The following is a 24,240-nucleotide window of genomic DNA, read 5'->3' as shown; positions in this document are numbered from 1 at the left end:
AACAGATGAGGACAGATTACATAATTTAAGGACCTATCCTTGGGAACTTGAAAGACAAAGTGTAAAATTAATTTTAGTTTTCAAGGTATTAAGAGCACTGATTGGGTAGATTTGGAGAAGTTATTTCCACTGCCTGGGGAATCTAGTATTGGGAAAAAAAATTGCGGGAGTTCAGTTTAGAAGACACTTCCACGCACTAAGGGTCATCTAAAATGTTGCGCTTTTTTTCAGAAAATGGCAGTGGGTGCTGTATTAGTTGTTAGATCTAAATCTGAGATTGATGTGTGTTTATATTCACCAAACATGTGATTATGTCAAAGGTATCCATAATCTAATGGCACAACAGGCACAAGGGACTGCATGGCTTGCTCCTGTTCTTATGTCTCTAGTATTCACCAACCAGTCTCTTATTACACACAGTAATTTGTTTTGACACATTTGCAGGTTTTGGGTAAAGGTTTTAGTTTGTATCTCACTTCTGCATTCTATTTTGTGCCCTCAGGTAGCCTATGCTGCACAAGATGCCCAGATATCAGTGGCTCTGTGCTTTCAGCTGCTGGGATTCGGTTCTGCACTACTTGAAAATTGTGTGCCAAGTGACTGTGAGCCCACCTGGAAGCAGATGCTGGCACGGTGCCAGGGCCTGATAGATGTCCCATTTAAGGGCAAGATGGGAAGTAGAAGAGGGGAAGATGGAACAGGAGACGTGAACTCGCAACAGAGATGGCGAAACAAGAAGTTTGGGGCCAACCAGAAATCTGCATCACACCTGAACACCCCAGATCCAAGAAAAACTCAACACAAACCGCTAGGGGTGGGATATTCTGCCAGGTAAAATAGATATAGTTTGTGTGCTAATTTCTAACTTGTACACAATCTAGTATATCTGTAGTTGGGATTTCCTTATGTGATTGAAAATGATCAAGTCATCTTGGTGCTGCAGTGTGCTAGCTGGTGGTTAAGAAAGATCTGATATTGGTGGATTCTTGTGTTTCCACATATATGTGTGGCTGTGAGAGAGAACATAAGAGAGAACAAAATAGGTGGCAGCTTTTTTCCTGTATGAAAAGGGGCTGGAAAAAAAGAGGCTGATGGTCCTTTACCAGTTTCCTTCACACAGTTTTGTTGATTTTCCCCCTCAAATTGATGCTTTGATCAGAAAATTGGTCTCCTTGCTTTCCTACCATTTCAGTGAATGGACCATTTCTGAACACTTGCCCTTCAGCTTTTGTCCCTTCTCCTGAAGTTACCTTGTACGTCACGCTTGGCCAAGTTTGACTTTGTTGGGTTGCGAAGTGTAAAAGTGGAATGATCTAAGAACCTGTTCCAGTTGCTCTCTTGAACTCTGAGAGTTCCTTAAAATCACCGAAGTCAAGTGGCCCTTTCTTCTGAATAAGAGTTTATTGTGATATTGAAATTTATCGTTTTAATCAATTACTTTGCCACAGTCTGAGTGTAGGAAGATGCATTTAAACTCCTACCAAACAAAAGGAATCTCCAGATTGTCGTGCTGAATTAATCAATGTTATTTAAGATGGAGCCAAAACTGGAACTTGAAAAGTACAAGTTACTATAAACTGTATTATCCAAAAGTTTCAGGAAGGAACGGAGCTTCCACTTTCCCAGACCTTTGACAGGGGTGGGTAGTGTAAATGGTATAAATTTTTGGTTCAACTGAAAATTGAATAAGCCTTAAAATTCTAAATATATTTTCTCTTGTAGTATTCAAAATACATTATGATTTATTTTGAAAATGTATTTACTTCATGCTTTCTTCAAACTCTTGAACACTACCAGCCCCAGTAGTCCCTATGTCACCTAAATCTACTATTTCTCTGCTTGCATTGATTCATAGGTACTGGTCACCTGCTCCCTGCCATGATATAGCCATTCTCCATTTTTGCATCTTGCCTCATTGCTGGACCTCTTGCACCTTTTGAACAGAGTCACCATATTGTCATACATAATGCATTGCATTACCTCAGGGCATCCGAAAATACTTCTCTACAACTAATGAATACTTTTGACCACAGTAAAATAGGGAATGTGCAAAACCCCACAAATAGCAATAAGCGTAAGCAGTTCCTTTGTATCATGAAAGTAATTATTAAGCATTTCTTGATATATATTTCTGAGTCTATTACCAAAAATACGAATTTTTAGGATGTCCATTCATGTACCTCTAAGTCATTTAAAACCCACTTGAAAATATTGTTTTTGCCAGTGTTCACTAGCTAGTTTCTTAGCAAATATAATCTGTTTTAAGACATGCCTACAGATTTCTCTGTTTCCATAAAATTGTGCATAATTTGAGGAGCCTTTTTTAACCAGTGAAATTTGTTCAGTCTCTTGATTTTGACTTGGAACTATAGAATCCCTACAGCATGGAAGCAGGCAATTCAGCCACACCTCCCGCACCCCCCCAAATTATACAATCCTGCAATCCCCGTGACTAATCCACCTAACCTACACATCTCGCAGAGCCAATCCACTTAACCTGCACATCTTGGACTGTGGGCCGGAACCGGAGCACCTGGAGAAAACCCAGAACTTGGCCAGGTCGGAGGACACGATTAGTTTAATTGATAGAGTCTGCTCCAGACAAATTGAATCTTAAATCAGGAATGTGAATGCCGCTTGGTACAACTCACATAAGCTTTTAATTTCTCAATATTGGTGTCAGTTTGGAAGATTCCTGTTAGATTGCTGTAGAATCTGGCTGCAAAACAAGCCGAAAGGAATGGAGCTTCCACTTCCTCAGATCTTTTACAGGGTTGGGTAGTGTAACTGATGCGTAGTTGGACTTGGAGGCTTTCCTAGCCTATGATGTCACTGTGACAAACTTATTTTTTGAGAACAACAGGAAATGGTCTTGACAGACAAAACTGCAGTGGTGCTACTGGATTCTTATATTGTAATCTATGATCTTAGAATTTCTGAAACTTCTAACTTATTCCTAGCACTTATCACAATGTATCATCAATTATATTATCTTTTACGGCAATGTGAATAAAATTTAAATAGTTGCAATTAAAAAATTCCATCTAAATAGCCTGGAATTCCTGGTTTTCGACTTTTCACTGAAGGCCAATTCATTATACTCAGTGTAAATTAGTATTTTCTTGTTACTGTCAGATCTCAACTTCAAAGTGTTAAAGTGCCAGTCAATCTTAAATCCCCTCTTTTTTTCTGGCTTTTCTATTGCTGACGCTTCATCCTGCAAGAAAACCGCACTCGAGCCACTTTCATCAATTTCTAATTTGAAAAGTCTTGAAAAATAGGGACAACCAGCACTGTTTCTTATTAGATTGTCCCTTCAGCTTCTCAAGAGCTGGTGTTCTGCTGACCGTGCCATTTTTGTTTGTTCTTTTAACAAATTTGTTCAAGGCACAGCTATTACACATGAATTTCTGGTAAAGTCTACACATTCCTAAAAATGTTATGACTACAACATTGAGGGTTGAAGGGCCTGTACTGCACTGTAACATTCTATGTTCTTGTTTCGCTTTAGGAACAGTGAGTTCTATTAGAGCATTCAGTCTCACTGTCTTTTGTAACACTTGTCCTTGACCCATGGTATGACTTGGGTAAATTTCTACTTCTTTCCTGAATTCTAGCTCAATTTATGACTAAACTAGCCAACTATAATTGCTTAAACAAGCCTTCTACATAGAGTTATAGAGATGTACAGCCCACATGGAAACAGACCCTTCGCTCCAACTCATCCATGCCAACCAGATGTCCTAACCTAATCTAGTCCCATTTGCTAGCACTTGGCCCTTATCCTAAACCCGTCCTATTCATATTCCTATCCAGATGTCTTTTAAATTCTGTATATGTACCCACCTCCACCACTTCAGCTGGCAGCTCATTCCATACGTACACCACTCTCTGTGTGGAAAAGTTACTCCCTAAGGTCCCGTTTATATCTTTCTCCTCTCATCCTAAAACTATGCCCTCTAGTTCTGAACTCCCCACCCCAGGGGAAAGACCTTATCTATTTATCCTATCCATGCACCTAATGATTTTGTAAACTTCTATAAGGTCACCCTTCAGCCTTCGATCCTGATCAAGATCCTGTTGTACTCTGAGGTAACCTTCTTCGCTGTCCACTACACCTCCAATTTTGGTATCAACTGCAAACTTACTAACTATTCCACCTATGTTCACATCCAAATCATTTATGTTCTTCCCATGTGACACTATATACTATAATTTTGTCTAAGTAAACTGCAGTTATGAACATCAACTACAACTCAATCTATAAGCCTTTGGAATGCAGCTGAGGTGTTCTTTCATCCAAATGGCATCACTCAAAATTAATACAAACCATTTGGTATTACGTAAGCTATTTCAATAGCCTGTGATGTCACTGGCACTTGCCTATAGCGCTTCAATAGATTAATCTTAAGAAGGAATTAAGCATAACCAACTCGATCAATGCAGTCTTCTAACTGTGGATCTAGATATGAACTTGTCTATGTGACTATATTTACCTTTCTAGAACTATGGATCAGCTGGACTTTCTAATCAGTTTAATAACCCAATAGTACTGGTAAACTCCAGCTACTTTAATCTTTGTTTCCACCTTGTTGTCTTAACTGATAAGGATACTGTTTTATAGATCCTAACTGTCCTATGTCCACATTATGTTTAGCTGTTGTAGTTCACCCAGGTGTATCTTTACAGATTACCTCGCGCTTCCTCAGTAGTCTCACAAAATCCTCCAGTTGGCAGCAGGGCAGGTAGATATTTAGAAGTCATACGGGATTTGCCTTTATTAGTCAGGGCATTAAATACAAATGCAGGGAGGTTATGATGAAGCTGTATATAAGTTCAGTTAGTTCTGGCTGCCACACTATATGCAGAATATAATTGGAGTAGACATGGTGCAGAACAGGTTTACCAGGATGTTGCTTCGGCTGGAGCGACTCAGCTATGAAGAGAAACTAGCTAGGCTGGGGTTGTTTTCCTTTGAGCAGAGAAGACAGAGCAGGAGATTTGACTGAGGTGTATAAAGTTCTGAGGGGTTTAGACAGGATAGTTGGAAAGAAATGTTTCCCCCTCAGTGGGGGGGATCAGTGACCATTTTAAAGTAAGGAGCATGAGGTTTAGAGACGATTGGAGGAAATGGGTATCACTCAGAGGGAACTCAACTGCCTCGAAGAATGGTAAAAGCAGGAATCTTCAAGACAATTAAGAAGTATTTAGATGAGCATTTGAATCATGATAACACACAAGGCTATGGGCCAAGTGCTGGATAATGAGATTACAGTAGATGGATGGTTGATGACTGACAAAGATATGATGAGCCAAAAGGCTTCTTTCTATGCTGTAACTTTCTATGGCTCAATTTATGAACTGTGCGAACAATCATTGGAGTGAGGCTGTATGAGTTCTGCCTCTCCTACCTTACTCTTATTTCTTGTGTCATCTTCAACTACTCTTACCACCTCGACACACTTGTTCCCTATGATGATATATTTTCAACACATTTATGTGGCATAACCAATTCTTCTTCCTATGACCTGGTATATTTGCCAGATAAATCATTTTACTAATGCTCCTAACTACGTTTTATGGACCACTAAATTTCGCTTTGAGGCTCACCTTGCAGAGGCAACACTACCCATATGTCATCTCTTGCTTGAAAAGTAGTTGCTGAATGTTTATCTGCCTATTTTCACATTTTTGCCTAAGAAGCTTTCAGGTTCTCTTGTGCTCTACATGCTCCTGTGAGCTTTGCTAGATGTGCAATTCAACTTTGCAGATTTGTCTTTTAGGTTCAAAAAGTTCTCCCCAGTCAATTTAACGGTCCTTTAATCTCCTGACCATAAATCAGTTCAAATAGATAGACTCAGGAGATTCATTTGGGGAATATCTGGCAGCAAATAGTAAGAAATCTAACCCTTTGTTCAAATTCAAGGGCTTTCAATAAAGTATGCCTTAATCATGGTTTTACGTGTCTGATGATTTCCAAAGTTTCCTGGGCTTGTGGATGTAATGCAGTTGACTTCAATTGTTTTATGCTCAAATTGCTAATGATTTTCTGGAAATCTTTAAACATACAGTCTGCTCAGGATTCTAACTTTTTCTCAAGTGTTAGTCAATAATGCTTGAAAAACTGAATTAATTTATCTATTACTGCTGTAGCTGTACCTGTCCTTAAAGGAATAGCTTCTGTAAATCAGTATGTCATATCCATAATTGGGATCGGTTTAGCTCAGTAGGCTGGATAGTTGGTTTGAGATGCAGAGTGATACTAATAATGTGGGTTCAATTTCTGTACTGGTTGAGGTTGCTATGAAGGATTATTTTTCTCTACCTCTCCCCTTTCCTGATATGTCATGATGCTCAGATTAAACCATTACCAGTCATCTCTTTCTAATGAGAGCAGCCCTGCAGTCTGGTTAGATTAATCCTTTTTGTAAGGATATACTGGTGTCCTACTTTCACTTCTTGGTAATGATTCTACACAATCCACTACCACTCAACTGAATGGCTCTTCAAAAAACTGGTATGGGTTTCAAAGGTAGTAGTTTCATTACCTGTTATTTTCCTACCACCTGACGTGTGATATGTTTTACGGAACCGCACTACATCCTTACGGAATCTTGGCTAGATAAAATAAATGTATATCAATGCCTGCATTTTGTATATTCTTACATGCCCTACATTAAGAATTTCATATCTCCTTATAGTATTGAGGTAAACCACTATTTGATGAAGAACCATCCAGTCTTCATTCTGTGCTGAGTGAGGAATGTCTCCTTACCAGAACTCCGTTTTTGATGTAATGGCACTTACCGTCAGCTTCAGGGTGGACAGACAGATGCAGCATCCTGAGGGTCAATTAATAAAAACATGCCAAATGCTTCTTTTGCACTATCTTCCTTAGGTCATTTCAGCCACCCTAACAACATTTTTTACATGCATTGTTACTATGACCTCTGGTGATGAACTTTGTTTAACCATCCCTCTGGTCACTACTCTTGACGATTGTTCTGTTTTCTTAGCTTTAGATGGGTTTTTCCTAGTTATAGGCAAAGCCATAGGTTTCGCTGCTGCTAGATAATTTCTTAACTACCACTTGTGCAGCCAACAAGTCTCAATCCAATTGGGCATTGTACAATGGAATCTAATATACTCTCCATTTATCCATTTACCAACACTTTGGGCTTCCAGCAGCATGATTTAAATTACCTCTGTACTCCTTAGTGTAGTTATGAGCTTGGATGCTCTCTTTGAAGAAAAGGGGGTTAGCTTATTTTTAGATAAAATCCCTTCAAATCTTTCATCTACCCTATGTACAACTTCTGCACTCAACGTAGTGTCTCTTCGTTATAGTTAAAGCTGCTATCTGATCCGTTGCCTTTTCCTTCTGAGTTTCCTACTCAGGCGCACCCTAAAGAGCCCCAATGAGTCTCAGCTTCCAGCTTTCTGAAACAAAGGCCCCACCTTTCTACAATGGAAACACACTGGCTTCCAATTTTCACTTCCACCCTTAGTACTTTGCCTTTGATCTGAGGAGGAGACCCTGGGATATTCCCAGCCATTCATTCTTGGCTCTCACCTTCCTTTTACTTTTCTATGCTTTTTGTATTTCTGACAGTGACTGGGATAAAAGGTTACAGTTCATGGATTAGCTGTTAATCATTGGGCATTATTGCTGTCTGTCTAGGAGATGCAACCCTTTATCCCTCGCCATGGGTTCTTATTACAGAAGGTAGTGAGTTTTTAAAAATTCTTTTAAGTGCATAACCTCTCTAACAGCTTCATATGTGGTTTCAACTTCTAATGCTTCTATCCAACACACCAAAATTACTTTGCTAAATCCTTTTCAATTCAATACAGGCAGCCCCTGGGTTCCAAATGGGTTCCATTCTCAAGCCCATGCGCAAGTCGGAACTCAATGCAGGACAGCATAAAGTAGCTGTTCATAAGTACAGGAAATATTCATATGTTGGATCTTTAAAATGACACTTTTGCATGGGATTATGTCCGTAAGTACGAGCGTTCATAAGTCAGGGATTCCCTGTGCAGGTTAGTTCTGGCAGTTTCCCTAAAGTTCCAAACACTACCTAAATGCTTCAGGGACTAGCTCACATGCCATCAATATAGTTGTCTTCATAACATCATTGTCCTGAGAAACCTCCACTGAGAGTGATGCATGAATTTCCTGTGCTTAACCTGTCAACTTATACTCCCATCAGCCTTCTTTTGCCTAGCCATTTTCTCAAATCACATGAAGAGTGCCTCTGCAATCTTTTTCTCTAATTTGAGTAGGACTTATGCAAACTTAAACATTTCCTTACTGGATTTCAAATTATGGTTCAGATTCTCTCCACTGTAGAGCATCTCCTGTTTCAGTCACATCATTTTAAGCTTATCTGCATGTTTCCATGCTTTCTTTTCCGTTTGCAATTCTAATTTTAGTTTGCAATTCTAGCTGCAATTCTCATTTTCACTTCCTGTTTTTATTCTCCATTTACAGTTCTCTCCAATTATCTATTTCTGCTTTCCTTTGACTTTTTCCTTACTTCTCCAGTATTTTTTCATTCTCTCCTCATGCTTAGGCAGCTTTAAATCTAAATGAATAGCACCAGATTCCAATGCATCATTACCTGCAGTACCTGGCCTCTTTTCATCTAAACTTGAGGGCCCTACCAGTCCCTCAATTATCTCTGTCTGTCTAGGTTTGGAGTTGCAAGTGGTGCTGGACATTGTACAATTATCAGTAAACGTTCCCGCTTCTGACCTTGTGCAAACTGAAGGTCACTGAAGCAGCTGAAGATTGTGGGGACCAGGAAGAATAAACTGGTGCAGGACATCAGTGCATAATGACTTCATTGTCAAAGCCTTCTATATCAGTCTTCAATTGAATTGAGGTGCCACAAGCATTGATTGTTTTATTGGAATAATGTGTTCCTGGCAGCATTTGTATCATGATCTCTGTTTCCCCTCATCTTTCCCCAAACCATTGTGGAGTTTTTTTTCGACTTGAGCCTAGGTTCAGCTTCCTTTATTTTTCTTCTTAGAATTTGCCTCGATGTTCTTAAATGTCTTCATGGCCTTGTCCTTTTCCCAATCTCTGCAATCTCCTCCAACTCTCTAAGGTCTCTTCTGCCTGCCCGAGCACCTGGTAATTTTTGTGCTGCTCTGACAGCCATGCTTCTGCTTTTGAAGCCTTCAGTTGCAGAATTCCCTCCCCTAAATGTCTCCATCTCTGTCATAATTTAAGAATCTCTTTGAAACCAGCCCTTTCGACCAAATTTTTACATTTTTGTCTTATAGCTCCTTATTAGCTTTTTGGATGATGCTCATCTGAAATGCCTTGGGCTGTTTTATTGTGGTAAAGGTGCTGTGTAAATGCAAATTGTTACAGTGCCTCCAAGATCTGTTACTCAAAATCTTAATTATCTTCTTTTGTGGGATATCTTTCCAGAATTCTACTTCTCGTTTCTAAAGAACAGTGTGCTCCCATTATTCCTTTCAAGAATGTTGGTGTTATTCCACAACTTTGATTCTTGCTTAGCCCATTAGTTCATGCCTGATCTGATAATCCTCAATACTATTTTCTTGCCTTATCCCCATAACATTTGATTCTCTAAAAGATTAGAAATCTGTCTTCCTCAGCCTCAAAAAATTCTTAACCATCCGGCTTTGACAGGCCTCCATAATAAACAATTCCACACACTCTTTGGAACAAAATATTCCTTCTCGTCTCCGCCTTAAATGAATGGTCTCTCACAAGGGAAACCATGTCTCTGCATCTACCTTGTCAAGACCCCGAAGAATCTTATGTTTCAATAAAGTGCCCTCTCATTCTCCGAAACTCCAATGCATACAAGCCCAAACTACTTGGCCTCTCGACTTTCTCATAAGAGAGTCATTCCATACTTAGGATCAACCCAATGAACCTTCGCTGGACTATCTCCAATACCAATATATCTTTTTTTACATTAAGGGAAACCAAATCTATTCATGGTATTCCAGATCTGGTCTATCTTGTGAACTTTGTAAAGTTTTAGAAAGACTCCCCTGTTTTCATAATCCATTCCCTTTGAAATAAAGGCCAGTATTCCATTTGCTTCCTTATTAGCTACTGAAATTGTCTGCTGACGTTTTGTGAATCATGCACTGGGCCTCCAAACCTTTCTGAAGGTTTGTGCAGTCTTTACCCATATAAATAATATTGACCTCTTCTATTCTTCCTGCCAAAGTGCAAAACTCACATTTTTTCTCATTACATTCCCTGTTTAGTGTTTTACATGACAACAGGTGGCACGGTGGCTCATTGGTCAGCGCTGCTGCCTCACAGTACCAGGGACCTGGGTTCCAATCTACCCTCGTCGACTTGTGAAGTTTACACATTCTCCCCATGTTTTTTTAATAGATATTTTTATTAGAAATTTAACATTTTTACAAGTTTACAAAAATAAACAAAACAGTCAAGAACAAACATTGATATACAATTAAATCTTAAATATGTAATAACCAAAATTTAACAGAAGAAAAATACCGAGAAAAATAAACAAAACTCAACTAACTACTAATCTAACCTACAACTAACCAGAGTGTATATTTAAGTCTCTTACATTATTCAAATAAGAGAAAGAGAAAAAAAAACAGCGGATAACATAGAAATTGGGTGGTGAGATACATGCTCGGAATGTGTTAACATCAAATGTAACAAAACCCGTATTCGTGCTTAATGCACGTTACGGTGTGTAATCAGCAGTTTCCACTTCCTTTTGTATAACACACAACTTCTTTTCAAAGTCTCAATATATGTTTTACCTAAATGAAGATTTTAAAATGTGTTCTCTAAACTACTATTCAAAGAGTTAACTTTTCAAGAAAGTCTTGGTCAGAAGTTGTTGGAATATTTCATCGGTCTAGCTGGCTGAACAGTACCGGGCAACCTGGGAAGTTAAATATTCTGCACATACTCAGCTGCACAATTCTGATGTAGTTTTCCTAGTCTCCAGCCTGAACAAGTTGATCAACCCAAAAATGAGATTTGTAGTCTGCAGGTAAAACTTGGGCAAGCATTAAAAAACGTTCTTATAAATTCTGCATTTTATTTCATTCAAGTATTTAAGAAAACTAGATTGCAGAGGTTTTGGGGGAATCATCGGTGAAAACTTTTGAAAAAACATTGAAGGAATCCAGTTGTTAGTCTCCACATTAAATGCACAAATCTGAAAGTCACTTGCATTTGACATAAAGTGTGACAAAAAGCATGACATCAGATATAGCATTTTCAAAGACCAAGGTTGACTGTCATTGGTTCGAATGTTAACCTCTGTTAGTACATGGAGCTGTGCTATTCATGGCAGGTGATTGTTCGGGTCCTCTGCAGGTGTGTTTCTGATGATTACTTCAAAGGGAATCATTGCTAATTATTTCACTTTTTGCAGGAAATCGCCTCTCTATGACAATTGCTTCCTCCATGCTCCAGATGGACAACCTCTGTGCACCTGTGACAGGAAGAAGGCTCAATGGTACATAGACAAGGGCATTGGGGGTAGGTTGGTCTTCAGTTTGAGAGCAAAAGAGACTGAACTATGCTGCCACTGCCGAGAACAATGAGTTACAGAAGAATAATGAAAATAGTTGCATGTGTTATGGACAGGAGAGAGAGAGAGAGACAGACTAGACACACACCCACACCCACAACACAACACACATCCCCCACTCCCAGGCATGTCCAGTTGACTGATGGCAAGAGTTGCAGGATTCCTTTAAGGTTGGTGATGGCGCAGTGAGATGATCCTGGGGTACAATGAATTGGTCTGCTTTGCAGGCAAATACAAGAATCATTCTGGAACTAGGTTTCAGGGAGACTTGGACTCGTCGCAGCCTTGGCTATCAGTCTGGAGTGCTGCCTGCTGTTCTTTGTTGTAATGTCAAGAGCAGATTCCACCAAGGTTCAGAACTACACACTTCATAACCAGGTGAACTTTGGTTCTGTTGTTGGCCCATTAAGGAGTCAGTTCCAACTTAAATAATTTCTACCTTTCTAATTGAGGATCCATTGTTCAATATTTTGACGACTCTGTGCATGTTAATCGTTCTATATTTTTAACAAGCTTTCTGTTCAAAGAAAGCAGATAGAAAATAGGAACAGAAATAGGCCATTCAGCCCTTCGAATCTGCTCTGCCATTCAGTATGATCATGGTTAATCATCCAACTCAGTATCCTCTTCCTGCTTCTCCTCATAGCTTCTAATCCCTTTACCCCTCAGAAAGATATGTCTTACTATAGGATCTCCTCCTTGAAAATATTCAATCTGTTGGCCTCCACTCCATTTTCTGTGGCAGGAAATTCCATAGGCTCACCACTCTTGGCGAAGAAATTTCTCCTCTTCTCCGTTCTAGTTGGAAGTGAGGACTGCAGATGCTGGAGATCAGAATTAGATTAGAGTGGCGCTGGAAAAACACAGCAGGTCAGGCAGCATCCGAGGAGTAGGAAAATCTTTGCCTGAAATATCGATTTTCCTGCTCCTCGGATGTTGCCTGACCTGCTGTGCTTTTCCAGTACCACTCTGATCTAGACTCAGTTCTAGGTGGCCTACCCCATATCCTTAAACTGTAACCCCTGGTTCTGGACTCCTGGATCTTCGCGAACACCCTTCCCACATTTATCCTGTCTGGTCCTGTTGAATTTTATAGGTTTCTGTGAAATCTGGCCTCATTCATCCAAACTTCAGTGAATATGGTCATCACTGATCCAGTCTCTCTTCATATGCCATCCCAGGGATCAGTTTGGTTAACCTAGTAAAAATGTGTCATTCCTTCTCTCTTTCACATTTGAAAGTCAATACACAGCTAAGAGGTGCATTGTCAGTTCCCCTGCTGTATTCTATAGGTTCACACTTGGGAAAGAGCAACAGTGTTGATATTGTTCTTTCTCACAATGTGAGCAATTTTTAAGATAAGGGTTGCAAGTGCAAATTCCAGCAGAACAGTATTGGGATGGGGTAGGGAGTGGTGTTCTCCCACATTTTTGTTATGAATTATTAGTGAGGTAAGCCCTGGCTGATCTCTGCAGGTTCCTTTAAATGTCTGTAGTAGAGTGACCACGTTTTCCTGCTGCTCTTTGGTCAGGACTGTTAAATGGGTGTTTAAGTTTTCTAAGATTCCTGTGTCTGTCAGCCTAGCAGCTTGAGGTTAAAGCAGGGGATCCCCCTGTCTATCCTTCTCAATTGACTCTATTTGGCTGCCATCAGATGTGTCCACATTAACCTGAATCGTGGCTAGGAAGATGATATGATTTTTTTTGTTCCTCAAATCTAAAAGTGTTGTGTTCTGAGTTTGAATGAATGTGTGTTTTTATTTAGAGCTCATCAGTGAAGACCCATTTGTTGTGAAATTGAAATTTGAACCATCAGGAAGACCTGAATCTCAAGAAGATTATTACTTGACAACCAAGGAAAACCTTTGTGTTGTGTGTGGCAAGAGAGAGTCTTACATCAGGTGAGGTGTTGTTGGACACTGGAATAAACATTGGTATCTTTTACTCATCCATCATTGCTAATAGAGATGCTTTTGTATATTTCCGTACATATTATTTACTTAGAACTTTGGATATATTGCTTGCCCTGACCTGATTGTATAATACTTATTATAAATTAGACTTCACCTTACCCTCAGCTTTTCCAGGCTTCAGCACTTCCACGTCAGTATGCAAACTGGTTTAATATATTGGAATATGCTGACATAAGGCATTGACTTGATAAACAAAAGCATATTATGCTTGTGCAGTACCCTTAATGTTATGGAATGTTAAAGTAAAGCACTTTAGGTGAAGCATTATCAGAGAAAATTTAACGATGTGAAGTGATCTTGGAACAGTCTAAACACACATTGGTCAAAGAGGTTTTTCAAGTGTGCCTTGAAGGAGAGAGAGGTGGAAGGAATTCTGCATTCTGAGGCTCATGGTAGCTGAAAGCAGACCTATCAGTGATAGAAGACATAAAAGGGAGATGAGGATTTTTACAACTCATTTCACCCACACGGTGCATGAAAGATGTAGTAGGATGTTAAAGTTATGAAGAGAGATTGGATAGACTGGGGTTTGTTTTCCTTAGAGCAGAGGAGACTGAGGGGGTCATGATTGGGATATGTAAAATTTGTGAGGAACATAGACAGGGCAGACAGAAAGGGGCATAGGTTTAAAGTGAAGGACAGGAGTTTTTTTTTCACCCAAAGAGTGGAAATTTGGAACTTCCTGTCTGTAAGGATGATAGAGACAGAAACTCTCATAGTATTTGCAAAGTGTTTAGATGTGCACTTACGATGCCAAGGCATACAAGGCTGTGGGCCAAGTGCTGGAAATAGGATTAGAATAGTTAAATAGTTTGTTTTGACTAGCGAAGACATCCTGGGCTGATGGGCCTTTTTCAGTGCTGTAGACCTCTCTGACTGTGGAGTAAATATTGAGCAGAGGACTCTGGGTAACTCCCCTACTCTTCCTTGGAATAGTAGGTTCTTCTAAGCTCATTTGAAAAGAGAGATAGGGCCTTGATTTAAGGAGGTAGGCAGCATGTTAGACAAAGCTAAACAATCCCAAAATCAATTAATTAGTCCTGCCAATCTAACCATAAATCATGATGGACAATCAATAACTAACTGGAGGAGGATATCTTTGAAAAAGGGGATTTGGTTTGCTTGCAGGTTTTTATGCCCAATGCTTTCTTATTTTACCCCGTGACAAAACTGCTACCTAAACCCAGTCAAATGCTGTTACTGGACGTTTTTCTTTAATTCCCAAATGCATTTCATGCCGGATTATGTCTCGGAAGGTTCAAATTCAGATTTTTCAAAAGTTTCAGTTCTTGTGTAACCAATGAGCAAACATCCGCTATAGAGGAACCTCGATTATCTGGCATTCAGAAATCGATTATCCAGTAAGATGGCAAGGTCCCAATGCTCGGTTAAACTATGTTATCCGGTATTCAATTATTTGGAATTCGGTTAATAAAACGAAATACTGCCCACCTGGCTCCTTTGGATAATCAAGGTTCCTCTGTAGTTTTCGTTTGCTTCCAGTTATTAAAAAAACACATTGTCTTTTTCCCTCTGCATCACAGTAGTCCAAGCTTCCGTTTTCCAATTTACATTTTTAAAATAAAACATAGTTGTTATAACTTCTGTCTGTAATGAGGTCAGAAGTCAGGATATCCGCTGATGATTGCGGTGTTCAGTTTTATTCACAACTTCTCAAGATAATGAATGCAACAAAGTGTGGTCAGCAGCACAACCTGGGCTGACAGATGGTGAGTAATATGTGCAATAAACAGATGCAAGGCTTCCAAAACCATCTTTTGATATTACATTAGTCAGATTCCTCACCATGCATATCATGAAGATCGCCATCATCCAAAGCTTAATTAGTCTAGCACACATTTTGACTGCAAGAGCAGAGCAGAGGCTAGCTATTTTCAACCCATAACAAATCTCCTTACTTGCAAAGCCTTTTCACCACCTACAGGGCATGACCCGGGGTATGATTGAATACTTCCTACTTAAGTGCAACAATATTGAAGAATGTCAGCACCATCCAATACATAACACATGGTTATCACTCCAACCATCATTTTGAAGAGTCACTTGCACTGACACTGGATGTATGCAGTGTGTATCAGAGGGTTATAGTACTCAAGGAGAAAGGGAAAGTTAAGACTGAGGTATTTGAGGAAAAGCATTTTTTAAAAATATTGCCGTGTTGCCAGACTGGATGCCAGTCAGATCAATGAGCATAGAGGTGATAGATACATAATAATGTGAAGTTATAGTTACTCAAGGTGTGATTAATGCAAACATTACTCAATCATTCCCATTCTGGCTACTTTGGGTAACCCATATTTTCAGTTTCATTCCAACTATTTTATCTGAAATTCAATGATTTGTGCTTCTTTAGGAAGAACATTGTTCCCCATGAATACCGGAGACACTTCCCGGTCCAAATGAAAGACCACAATTCTCACGACGTCCTGCTCTTATGCACTGCCTGCCATGCCACCTCGAACTATTATGACAATGTTCTAAAGCAGCAGCTAGCTGCAGAGTTCAATGCACCGATTGGTTGCGAGGAAAGTGTTCGCCTACTGGAGGATCCGGGTCGCAGGCGGGTGCGTTCTGGAGCACGGGCCTTGCTGCGTGCTGAGGGCCTTCCCCAGACTCGGAGGAAAGAGCTTCAGGATATCCTGAAGGCTTTCTATGGTAAGGAGACATTGACAAGGGAGATCCTTGAAGAAGGAGCGTCACTGGAAACGCGGTGAGAGAACTTTTGATTCCAATCTTACCTTTACTCAAAGCAATTTACAGTTATCTTGTGCTTTAAGTGTATTAAGAACATCCCAAAATGGTTCACAGGCACCTTAATGAGTAACAACCAGCCACATGAGGAAGTAGAGCTGATGACTAAAAAAGATTGGTCTGTAAGAAGTTCATTTTGAGGTGTGACTTAGAGAGCGAGAGAGAGAATGCGCACAAGGCAGAGGTTTGAGGAGAACATTCCAGAGAACTGAAGGCATGGCAGCCATTTCTGGAGTGATAGGATACGCAAGAGACCCAGAATTAGTTGAAAGCAAGGTACCCTAAGGGTTTGGGGTCTTAAGAAGGAGGTTATTGCAGATATAAAGGGGTGAAACCAGGGACATGAAGAAGATGACTTTAAAATCATAGTGTTGACAGATTGGGAATTGGCATAGGTCAGTGAGCAGAGGATTGGCAGGTGAAGAAGACTTACTGCAAATAAGAATTAAACTGCTGAATTGCTTCCTTCCCCTCATGAAACCTTGATCAGCTGGGAAATGGACCTACAATTTTATAGACAAAGAAACATGTCAATGCATTATATATGTATCTCCCAATGGGTGACATTCCATGCTACAGTTGGAATGGGGGCATTCATCGTAACTCCCATACTCAACATTAAAAATCCAGATCATTTTATGTGCACTGAAGTACAAGGAAGTAATTAACTGTCCTCTGGTGAACTTGAGTTTAATATTGGACTTACAGTTGATTATTTAATACATTTTATTTTTGGTAAAGCATTGCCTAAATCTACCTCTACGACTGCTGTTCTATATTGATGCCTCCATTTTCCAGTAAGCTCACTGGAATTCACTTCAGAAGTATCAGTCAATATATTCCTTCTCTTCATGTTGGAAAATAATCTTCAATTATAAAACAAAAGGCTTCCATTTTCATTGTACAGTGTGTCAGCACAGACAGCAGTGTGTCACTATTATAATCGGGGAAATTTGCAATGTTTCACAAACAATGATGTGACAATCACCAGACAATCTGCTTTAGTTTGACAGGTGAGGGATACGTAGTTACAGTGAGAAGATAAAGATAGATCCACTGCCTAGTTCCAAATGGTCAATGGTTTTACTGGGACTACAGCAGTAATTGGTGGGGAATTTGAAATCCTGGGTGTGTGTGTCAAGGGTCAATCTAAGGTTGCAGACTAAAGTGCATTTTTGGAGGTAAATCAGGGGAAGCTTTGCCTTAATGTGATTGCTGGGACTTTAATTGCAAAGTTTTTCTTTGTTCCCTAACATGATGCTGCTATGTATTAATTTCATCATCAAAATCACGAAGAACATACATCATGGAAACGATCCATTTGGCCCAACTGGTATTTATGAAGCGTCATCAAGTGTATCAGCACAACCATGTATTTCTTTCTACTTAGTGGATTCTTGTGATTTTTAAATTCTAATGTGAATTTTAACCTGACATGAGGTATGATGCATGAATCTAATGACTTTGCATTTATCCACTTCTCTTTTATCCTCTCTCAGGGTATTCAATGAGAGCTATGTCCCTCATGGTCTGAAAGTGACCCAGTCCTGTGCAGTTGGCGGTCTCCGAGCCCTAATGTCTTTAGAGAAACGTTGGCGCCAGCATTTCCTGGACTACATGCAGCCCCGGCACCTTCCACCCATGTGGTCTGTGGATCACAATCACAGCAAGCTCATCCGCAAGTATGGGGAGGACCTGAAGATTGAGTTGACGTGAAAGAAGATGCAATTCAGTTCTTTGTTTTATTTTTGCAATTGCTTCTCAAGACTGTGGAAATGATCAATGCTGATGCATGAGCCACTTGTATCAATCTACTCGTGAAGCACTGGGAAGGACTGCAAGTTTTTTTTTATTAAATTTATGAAGGTGGGAGAGAGCTGTTGAAACGGTGAACAGTTAAATAAAACACTGAACAATTATCAAATTTTAACACCTTTTAGAGGTTTGGTTTGCAAATATAACATCTGGTACAATGTCACTGAAGGTACATTTTTAAATTAGGACTTTATTTTTAAAAAATTAATTTTTAAATAAAAACAATATATTTGAACCAGAGGCATAAGTGAATCTTCTGCTTGAGAGATGCAACAGTTTACAATAGCAGAGGGAACTTCCAATCTCAGTACATACCATCTGGAATACTACAGGTTAGTCATTGTACCTGCTTTTGAGGATCACGTAATCAGATTTTGTCAGAGTTGCTCATCCAGAACCGATCAGAACAGTAAAATATATTTTAGCTTTTATACAGTTTTCAAAGCTAATTCATGTTTCCCAGAAAATAGATGGGGGCTTTCCAAATATTTCATTCATTTCATTAGTAGAAAAGTGGTTTCAGAATAAAAATCTTTCTCTGCATTGTCCGAAAGTGAAAATTTCTGTTATAACGTTTGTGTAGTTCTGCGGGTCCAGTTTGAGCCAAGCCCTTCTACAGGAGGACGCATCTTTGTTAACACGTTGTAGTTGTTCATCCCATGTAATCATGTCTTAGGTTAACACTGACTAAATGTGATGCATGTACATTCCTGATTCTTTGTTGCAAGCGGTTTATGAAGTGAGCCTTCAATAAACACATCATTTACAAATATAAGTTAATTGTCTTGTGCCTGAATATTTTTCTCCCATCACCCAATTTAGTTCCCTGAGCAGATGATCTCATGAGCCACTTACACACAGCATTTTGCTTCTGTCCCTCTTTAGGAATCCCATCCCATTATTTAGTTGTTGAGAAATGGGCAGATTACATGATCCAAGTAGTTCTCATTCATTAGGCAAACAATCATTCTCTCAGTTGACTTACATTGTCGATTGTCTCTGAATCTGCAGGTTCAAGCACAAAATCTAGTCGTCATGACAGTGTATTAATGAGGGACCATTGTACTGTTGAAAGAAATGCCAACCCAATCTGTTTGACCGGCTATCTTGATTTGAGTGAAAGATCGACAGACATTTTTGAAGAAGGCTACGGAAGTTCCTTGCTGTGTCCTGGCCAGCAATTAGTTTTCAATGAATACTGAGGGAAAGGGAGGCCTCATTGATCTCAGTCGTGATATGTGAATGAACTGAAGGCATACAGCAGTAAAGAGAATATGCCAAAGCATATTGGTGCTAGAACACAACCCTGTCTGATGACTATGCAACTCAGTGTTGTGATGTTGCCCTGGTGTAACTGACCCAACCCAGCATACTATCATGGAAAGAGGAGATCGCACCAGGAAGTTTCAGCAGACAGCCAATTTTCCTCAGCTTAAATAGATTGCTTCTGCTTGCATGGTGAGATCAGTGAAGGCAATGTAAAGTTGCCTCCAGATGTGACTGCACAGCTTTCATTTCACTGACGCTGGATTTCCATTGTACCCAGACTGTTTCGGGGAGAGAAGGACAATAGACGACAGCCATAGCCTGTTCTAGTATTCCAAATCTAGTACACAAGACCCTCTCCAAAAAAGATACACTGCCAGCATATTTTTATTCCTTGTAACGATTTATTTCAATATATTCCACAACCATATATACTCATATAAAAATTGAGTTTTTAGACTTTATTTTTTAAACTTAAATTTATAGCTTCGACTAGAACATGGATACTACTTTTAATGGGGTTGAACTTCATCCTACTGTCCAAAATATCATGTCATTAGCAGAAGCCCCACTGATCTCTAAACAAATAAGAAAAAAAACACAATGAATTATGCCAATTACCAGATAAAGACAATAGAAACAAAAATGAATTCGTAAGCTTTTGTTTATACATTCAAAAAGTGAAGTAGAAATATAATATGGCTTTAAATTATAATTACATGGTACATTTTAAACATGTCAAATTCAAAAGTTCATTAAAATCTTGCAAAATCACTGTTCAACTCAGTATGTGACTGTACTCCACGAGTGCAAGAGGGGAACTGAGCTCAGCTCAGCTGCACTCAAAGGGAGGTTGTCTCTTGACTCTAACCTGATGCATCTGGTGAATTGGTCATGCTAAATTGCCCGTAGTGTTAGGTAAGGGTAGGGGTATTGGTGGGTTGCGCTTCGGCGGGGCGGTGTGGACTTGTTGGGCCGAAGGGCCTGTTTCCACACTGTAAGTAATCTAATCTAATCTAATCTAATCTAATCTTAAACTTTTGCACCAAATTGGTGTGAATTGTACATCAAAACACAATAGCATGAAAAAAAATCATTTCCTCATAATAACATTTATGTACAGGATAATTTCTTGACTTTCAAATGTTTACCTGTTATCTGTGAAGAACAAGGGCCGACTTTTACCCGAGATGTATGGAAAGTTCCAGATGCTTGGGCTAAAAATAGGAGGTCGACTTTTACATGAGATCAACTTTTTCTTGAGTTTATATGGTAAGTTGAACAGATGATATGTTGAATTGGATTAGTATATGATATGCACAGAACATTCTTACTGATTGATTAGTCTCCTTGAGCAGATCACTACAGAGCATTTCTGCATTGTGGTGAATCCTTACACATGTATTGTTGAATAATGTAAGTACCTCTTAGAATTAGTGCTATTTCTGTGTTTAGCTGATACCAGACCACAACGTTTTGTAGTTTTCCGTCTCTTCAATAGCTCCATTGTGTTTTACTATGAGACTTTAAATATTAGAATTTTATCTTAGAGATAATGGTAATCAGTTCAAGATGATGACTCAAATAATGGCCATTTGCAGTCACCAATTTGACAGTCAAATGTTTACATACAAGGCTGACTGTATTTCAAAGTAATTCATTATCTATATTGCTTGAGACATCCTGAGAGAATATATATTTCCTAAAGAGTTGTTCTGTTGGTTTGTTTAAATCATCTCCTAGGTCTGGATGGTTCACATCCTTTGCACTTTAACCTTCAATCGTTAAGTGGAGTCATTCTCCTGTCGACGAAACTATTTAACTCGGATGTCTCACCCTATTGGTTCCTACCACTACATAAAACCCCACAAGAAACCAAGACATTAAGTTGTCACTTCAGTCAGCCCAGGGTATCGGACTTGGATCTGTTGTGTTCAAGTCCTATTCCAGAGACTTGGACATAGAATTTGGAATGATACTGATGAATTAAGCATTAAGCAGAGACCAGTTGAGTGTCTGCAGTGAAAACCAAACACCATTTTCAAAAAGAAAAGTCATGTTTTCTACAGTGCTCTGACAGTGTTTATCCCACAACCAAAATTGCTGAAGAACGTATCACATTTTCTAGGAAACTTGCTCTGCACAAATTGGTTTCTGTGTTTACCATGTTATATAGTGACTACGTTTCAAAAATATTCAATTGTTTCAGAGCACTTGGAGACATTCTGGGGTGGTGAAAAATGCTGTAGAAATTCCTCATCATTATATTTAATTGCAATTGCTTGGAACAGTGCAAAGAATGAGATGGTTTGCATGAAATCAAGTGTCAAACTGACTTGGTGTTAGGTTTTTAACCTTAAGTCGGGGGCCAGATTTTTGAGAGTCAAACCCAGCTCTGGAGACCTTTAAAAATGGGCTGGACCTGGATATGGAGGTTCCATTTTGCAATGGAGGAGAGGGATGAGAATGACGCAGATTGAAAACCGAACTGAGCACTAATTTTACATGATGCTACTGAGTTCACACCAGCCGCGTTTTCACCGTACCAAGGGCTTTAATTCACAAATTGTTGGATTACCCCCTTACATTTTCTTAAACAGGTGAAGCGGTCTATTTAAATATATTGAAATGAATTTTTAAATCCCCACCCCTTTAAAATGGAAATAAAAGGCTGAAGCAGTCAACTAAAATTATTTTAAAAACTCTTTGCTTTGACTGCAGGGGCACCTCTTTTAGGTTAAATAAAAATTTTCATCTGTTCCTGAAATTTCAATAGAGCTCTAGATTGACACTTCTCAAAAGGAGGTTTTTATCATTGATTAGAAACTTGGAATGTAAAATATTTCAATTTGTCTGTGGATGAGAGTTATTTTCAGTGTTAGATTTGTATGAATGTGAGTTCTATTAGATTGTTAGCCATTTAAAAAAAAAATTCAAATGGTTCCTAATTCCTGAGCTCTGGGCACGGATACTGTTTGAATGGCTGTAGAGATGTTAGGGTGTGAGGTAGCATGGAAGGTTATTACAGGGCAGGAGTTGAAATATAGGGCACACAAGGATTGAGGGCTAGACAGCTTAAACATTTGTACAACGACCAGGACAAATATCTGCCTCCCAACTATGGTTGCAATCTATTCCAGGAGTTGACAGCAAGGCTTGAGATGCAGTCTTTCAGATCAGATGCTAAATGAGACCCCATCCACCCGTTGAAGTGAATGCGAAAGACCCTCTGGGAGTTTTCTGTGTGTCCTATTCAACATTTATCTTCAACCAACACTGTCTAAAACTAGAAAGCAGTTGTTCAACAGAATTCTGTGCACAGAACGGCTACAATAAAACTTTAAAAAGTAACTAAGTAATTCATCAGAAAGGGGAGTCCCGAAGATGTGAAAAGCACCACATAAATGGACATTCGTTCGTCTTTCTTTCTAATCTTGCATATTGATCACTATGTGAGGGGGAGTTACAATGCTATTAGGCAGGAACTAAGGCGCATAAATTGGGAGCATGTATTCTCGGAAATGTAGGGAAGAAATGTGGAGGTTGTTTAGGGAGCACTTGCTGTGAGTGCTGGATAGGTTTGACCCACTGAGGCAAGGAAGGGCTGGTAGGGTAAAGGAACCTTGGGTGACCAGGGATGTGGAACATCCAGTCAAGAGGAAGAAGGAAGCTTATGGTTGAGAAAGTAAGGTTCAGACAAGGTTCTGGTGGAGTGGAAGGTAGCCAGGAAGAATGACTTGGGAGAATGAGAAATGGGCATGAAAAAGGCTTGGCGGGTCGGATTAAGGAAAACCTGAAGGTGTTCTACAGCTATGGGAAGAACAAGAGGGTGGCCAGAGTAAGGATAGGGCCAATCAAGGATAGTGGAGGGAACTTGCTCCTGGAGTCAAAGGAGGTTGGGGAGGTCCTGAATGAATTTGCTTCGGTATTCACTCGGAAGAGGTACCTTGTCGTTTGTGAGGACAGCACGAAACAGACTGACACGTGCAAACAGGTTGATGTTAAGAAGGAAGATGTGCTAAAAACTTTGAAAAATATGAGGATAGGTAAGTCCCCAGGCCAGACGAGATACACCCAAAATTTAAAAATGAGAAGCAAGGGAAGAGGTTACTGCGCCTTTGACAAAGATCTTTGCATCCTCCCTGTTCACTGGAGTAGTACCAGATGTTTAGAAGGTGACAAATGTTATTCCCTTGTTCAAGAAAAGCAATAGGGATAACGCTGGAAATTACAGACCAGTCAGTCTGATGTCACTGGTGAGCAAATTATCGGAGAGGATTCTGAGAGGCCTTATGATTATTTGGAAAAGCATAGCTTGATTACAGATAGTCATCTTGGCTTTGTGAGGGGCAGGTCATGCCTCACAAACCTTATTGAATTCTTTGAGGATGTGATAAAACACATTGATGAATGTAGAGCAGTGAATGTTGTGTACATGGATTTTTGCAAGGCGTTTGATAAGGTTCCCCAGAGTAGGCTCATTCAGAAAGTAGCTGAAAATGTGTTGCTGGAAAAGCGCAGCAGGTCAGGCAGCATCCAAGGAGCAGGAGAATCGACGTTTCGGGCATGAGCCCTTCTTCAGAATCATGCCCGAAGCGTCGATTCTCCTGCACCTTGGATGCTGCCTGACCTGCTGCGCTTTTCCAGCAACACATTGTCAGCTCTGATCTCCAGCATCTGCAGTCCTCACTTCCTCATTCAGAAAGTAAGGAGGTATGGGATACAGAGAGATTTGGCTGTCTGGATACAGAATTGACTGGCCTATAGAAGACAGAGGGTGGGAGGAGATGGAAAGTATTCAACATGGAGCTTGGTGTCTAGTGGTGTTCCACA

At 39.7% G+C, this 24,240-nt stretch overlaps 1 protein-coding gene across 3 annotated transcripts in view; it reads left to right on the top strand.

The window, feature by feature from the left end:
- exd2 (exonuclease 3'-5' domain containing 2) overlaps positions 1-18,916 on the top strand; it is a 49,498-nt gene extending 30,582 nt beyond the window's left edge. For all 3 annotated transcript variants that reach the window (XM_072569259.1, XM_072569260.1, XM_072569258.1), the window contains 5 exons: positions 503-831; positions 11,424-11,530; positions 13,347-13,482; positions 15,929-16,285; positions 17,826-18,916. In XM_072569259.1, the coding sequence (XP_072425360.1) occupies positions 503-831; positions 11,424-11,530; positions 13,347-13,482; positions 15,929-16,285; positions 17,826-18,042 (1,146 nt within the window). In that variant the 3' untranslated portion in view covers positions 18,043-18,916. The remainder of the gene's footprint in view (positions 1-502; positions 832-11,423; positions 11,531-13,346; positions 13,483-15,928; positions 16,286-17,825) is intronic.
- Positions 18,917-24,240: the final 5,324 nt, after the last annotated feature.

Source organism: Chiloscyllium punctatum, chromosome 4 (genome assembly GCF_047496795.1).
Source record: "Chiloscyllium punctatum isolate Juve2018m chromosome 4, sChiPun1.3, whole genome shotgun sequence".
Classification (NCBI taxonomy): domain Eukaryota; kingdom Metazoa; phylum Chordata; class Chondrichthyes; order Orectolobiformes; family Hemiscylliidae; genus Chiloscyllium; species Chiloscyllium punctatum.
Note: the sequence above shows the minus strand (reverse complement) of the source record. Positions and strands in the feature narration are given on the sequence as shown.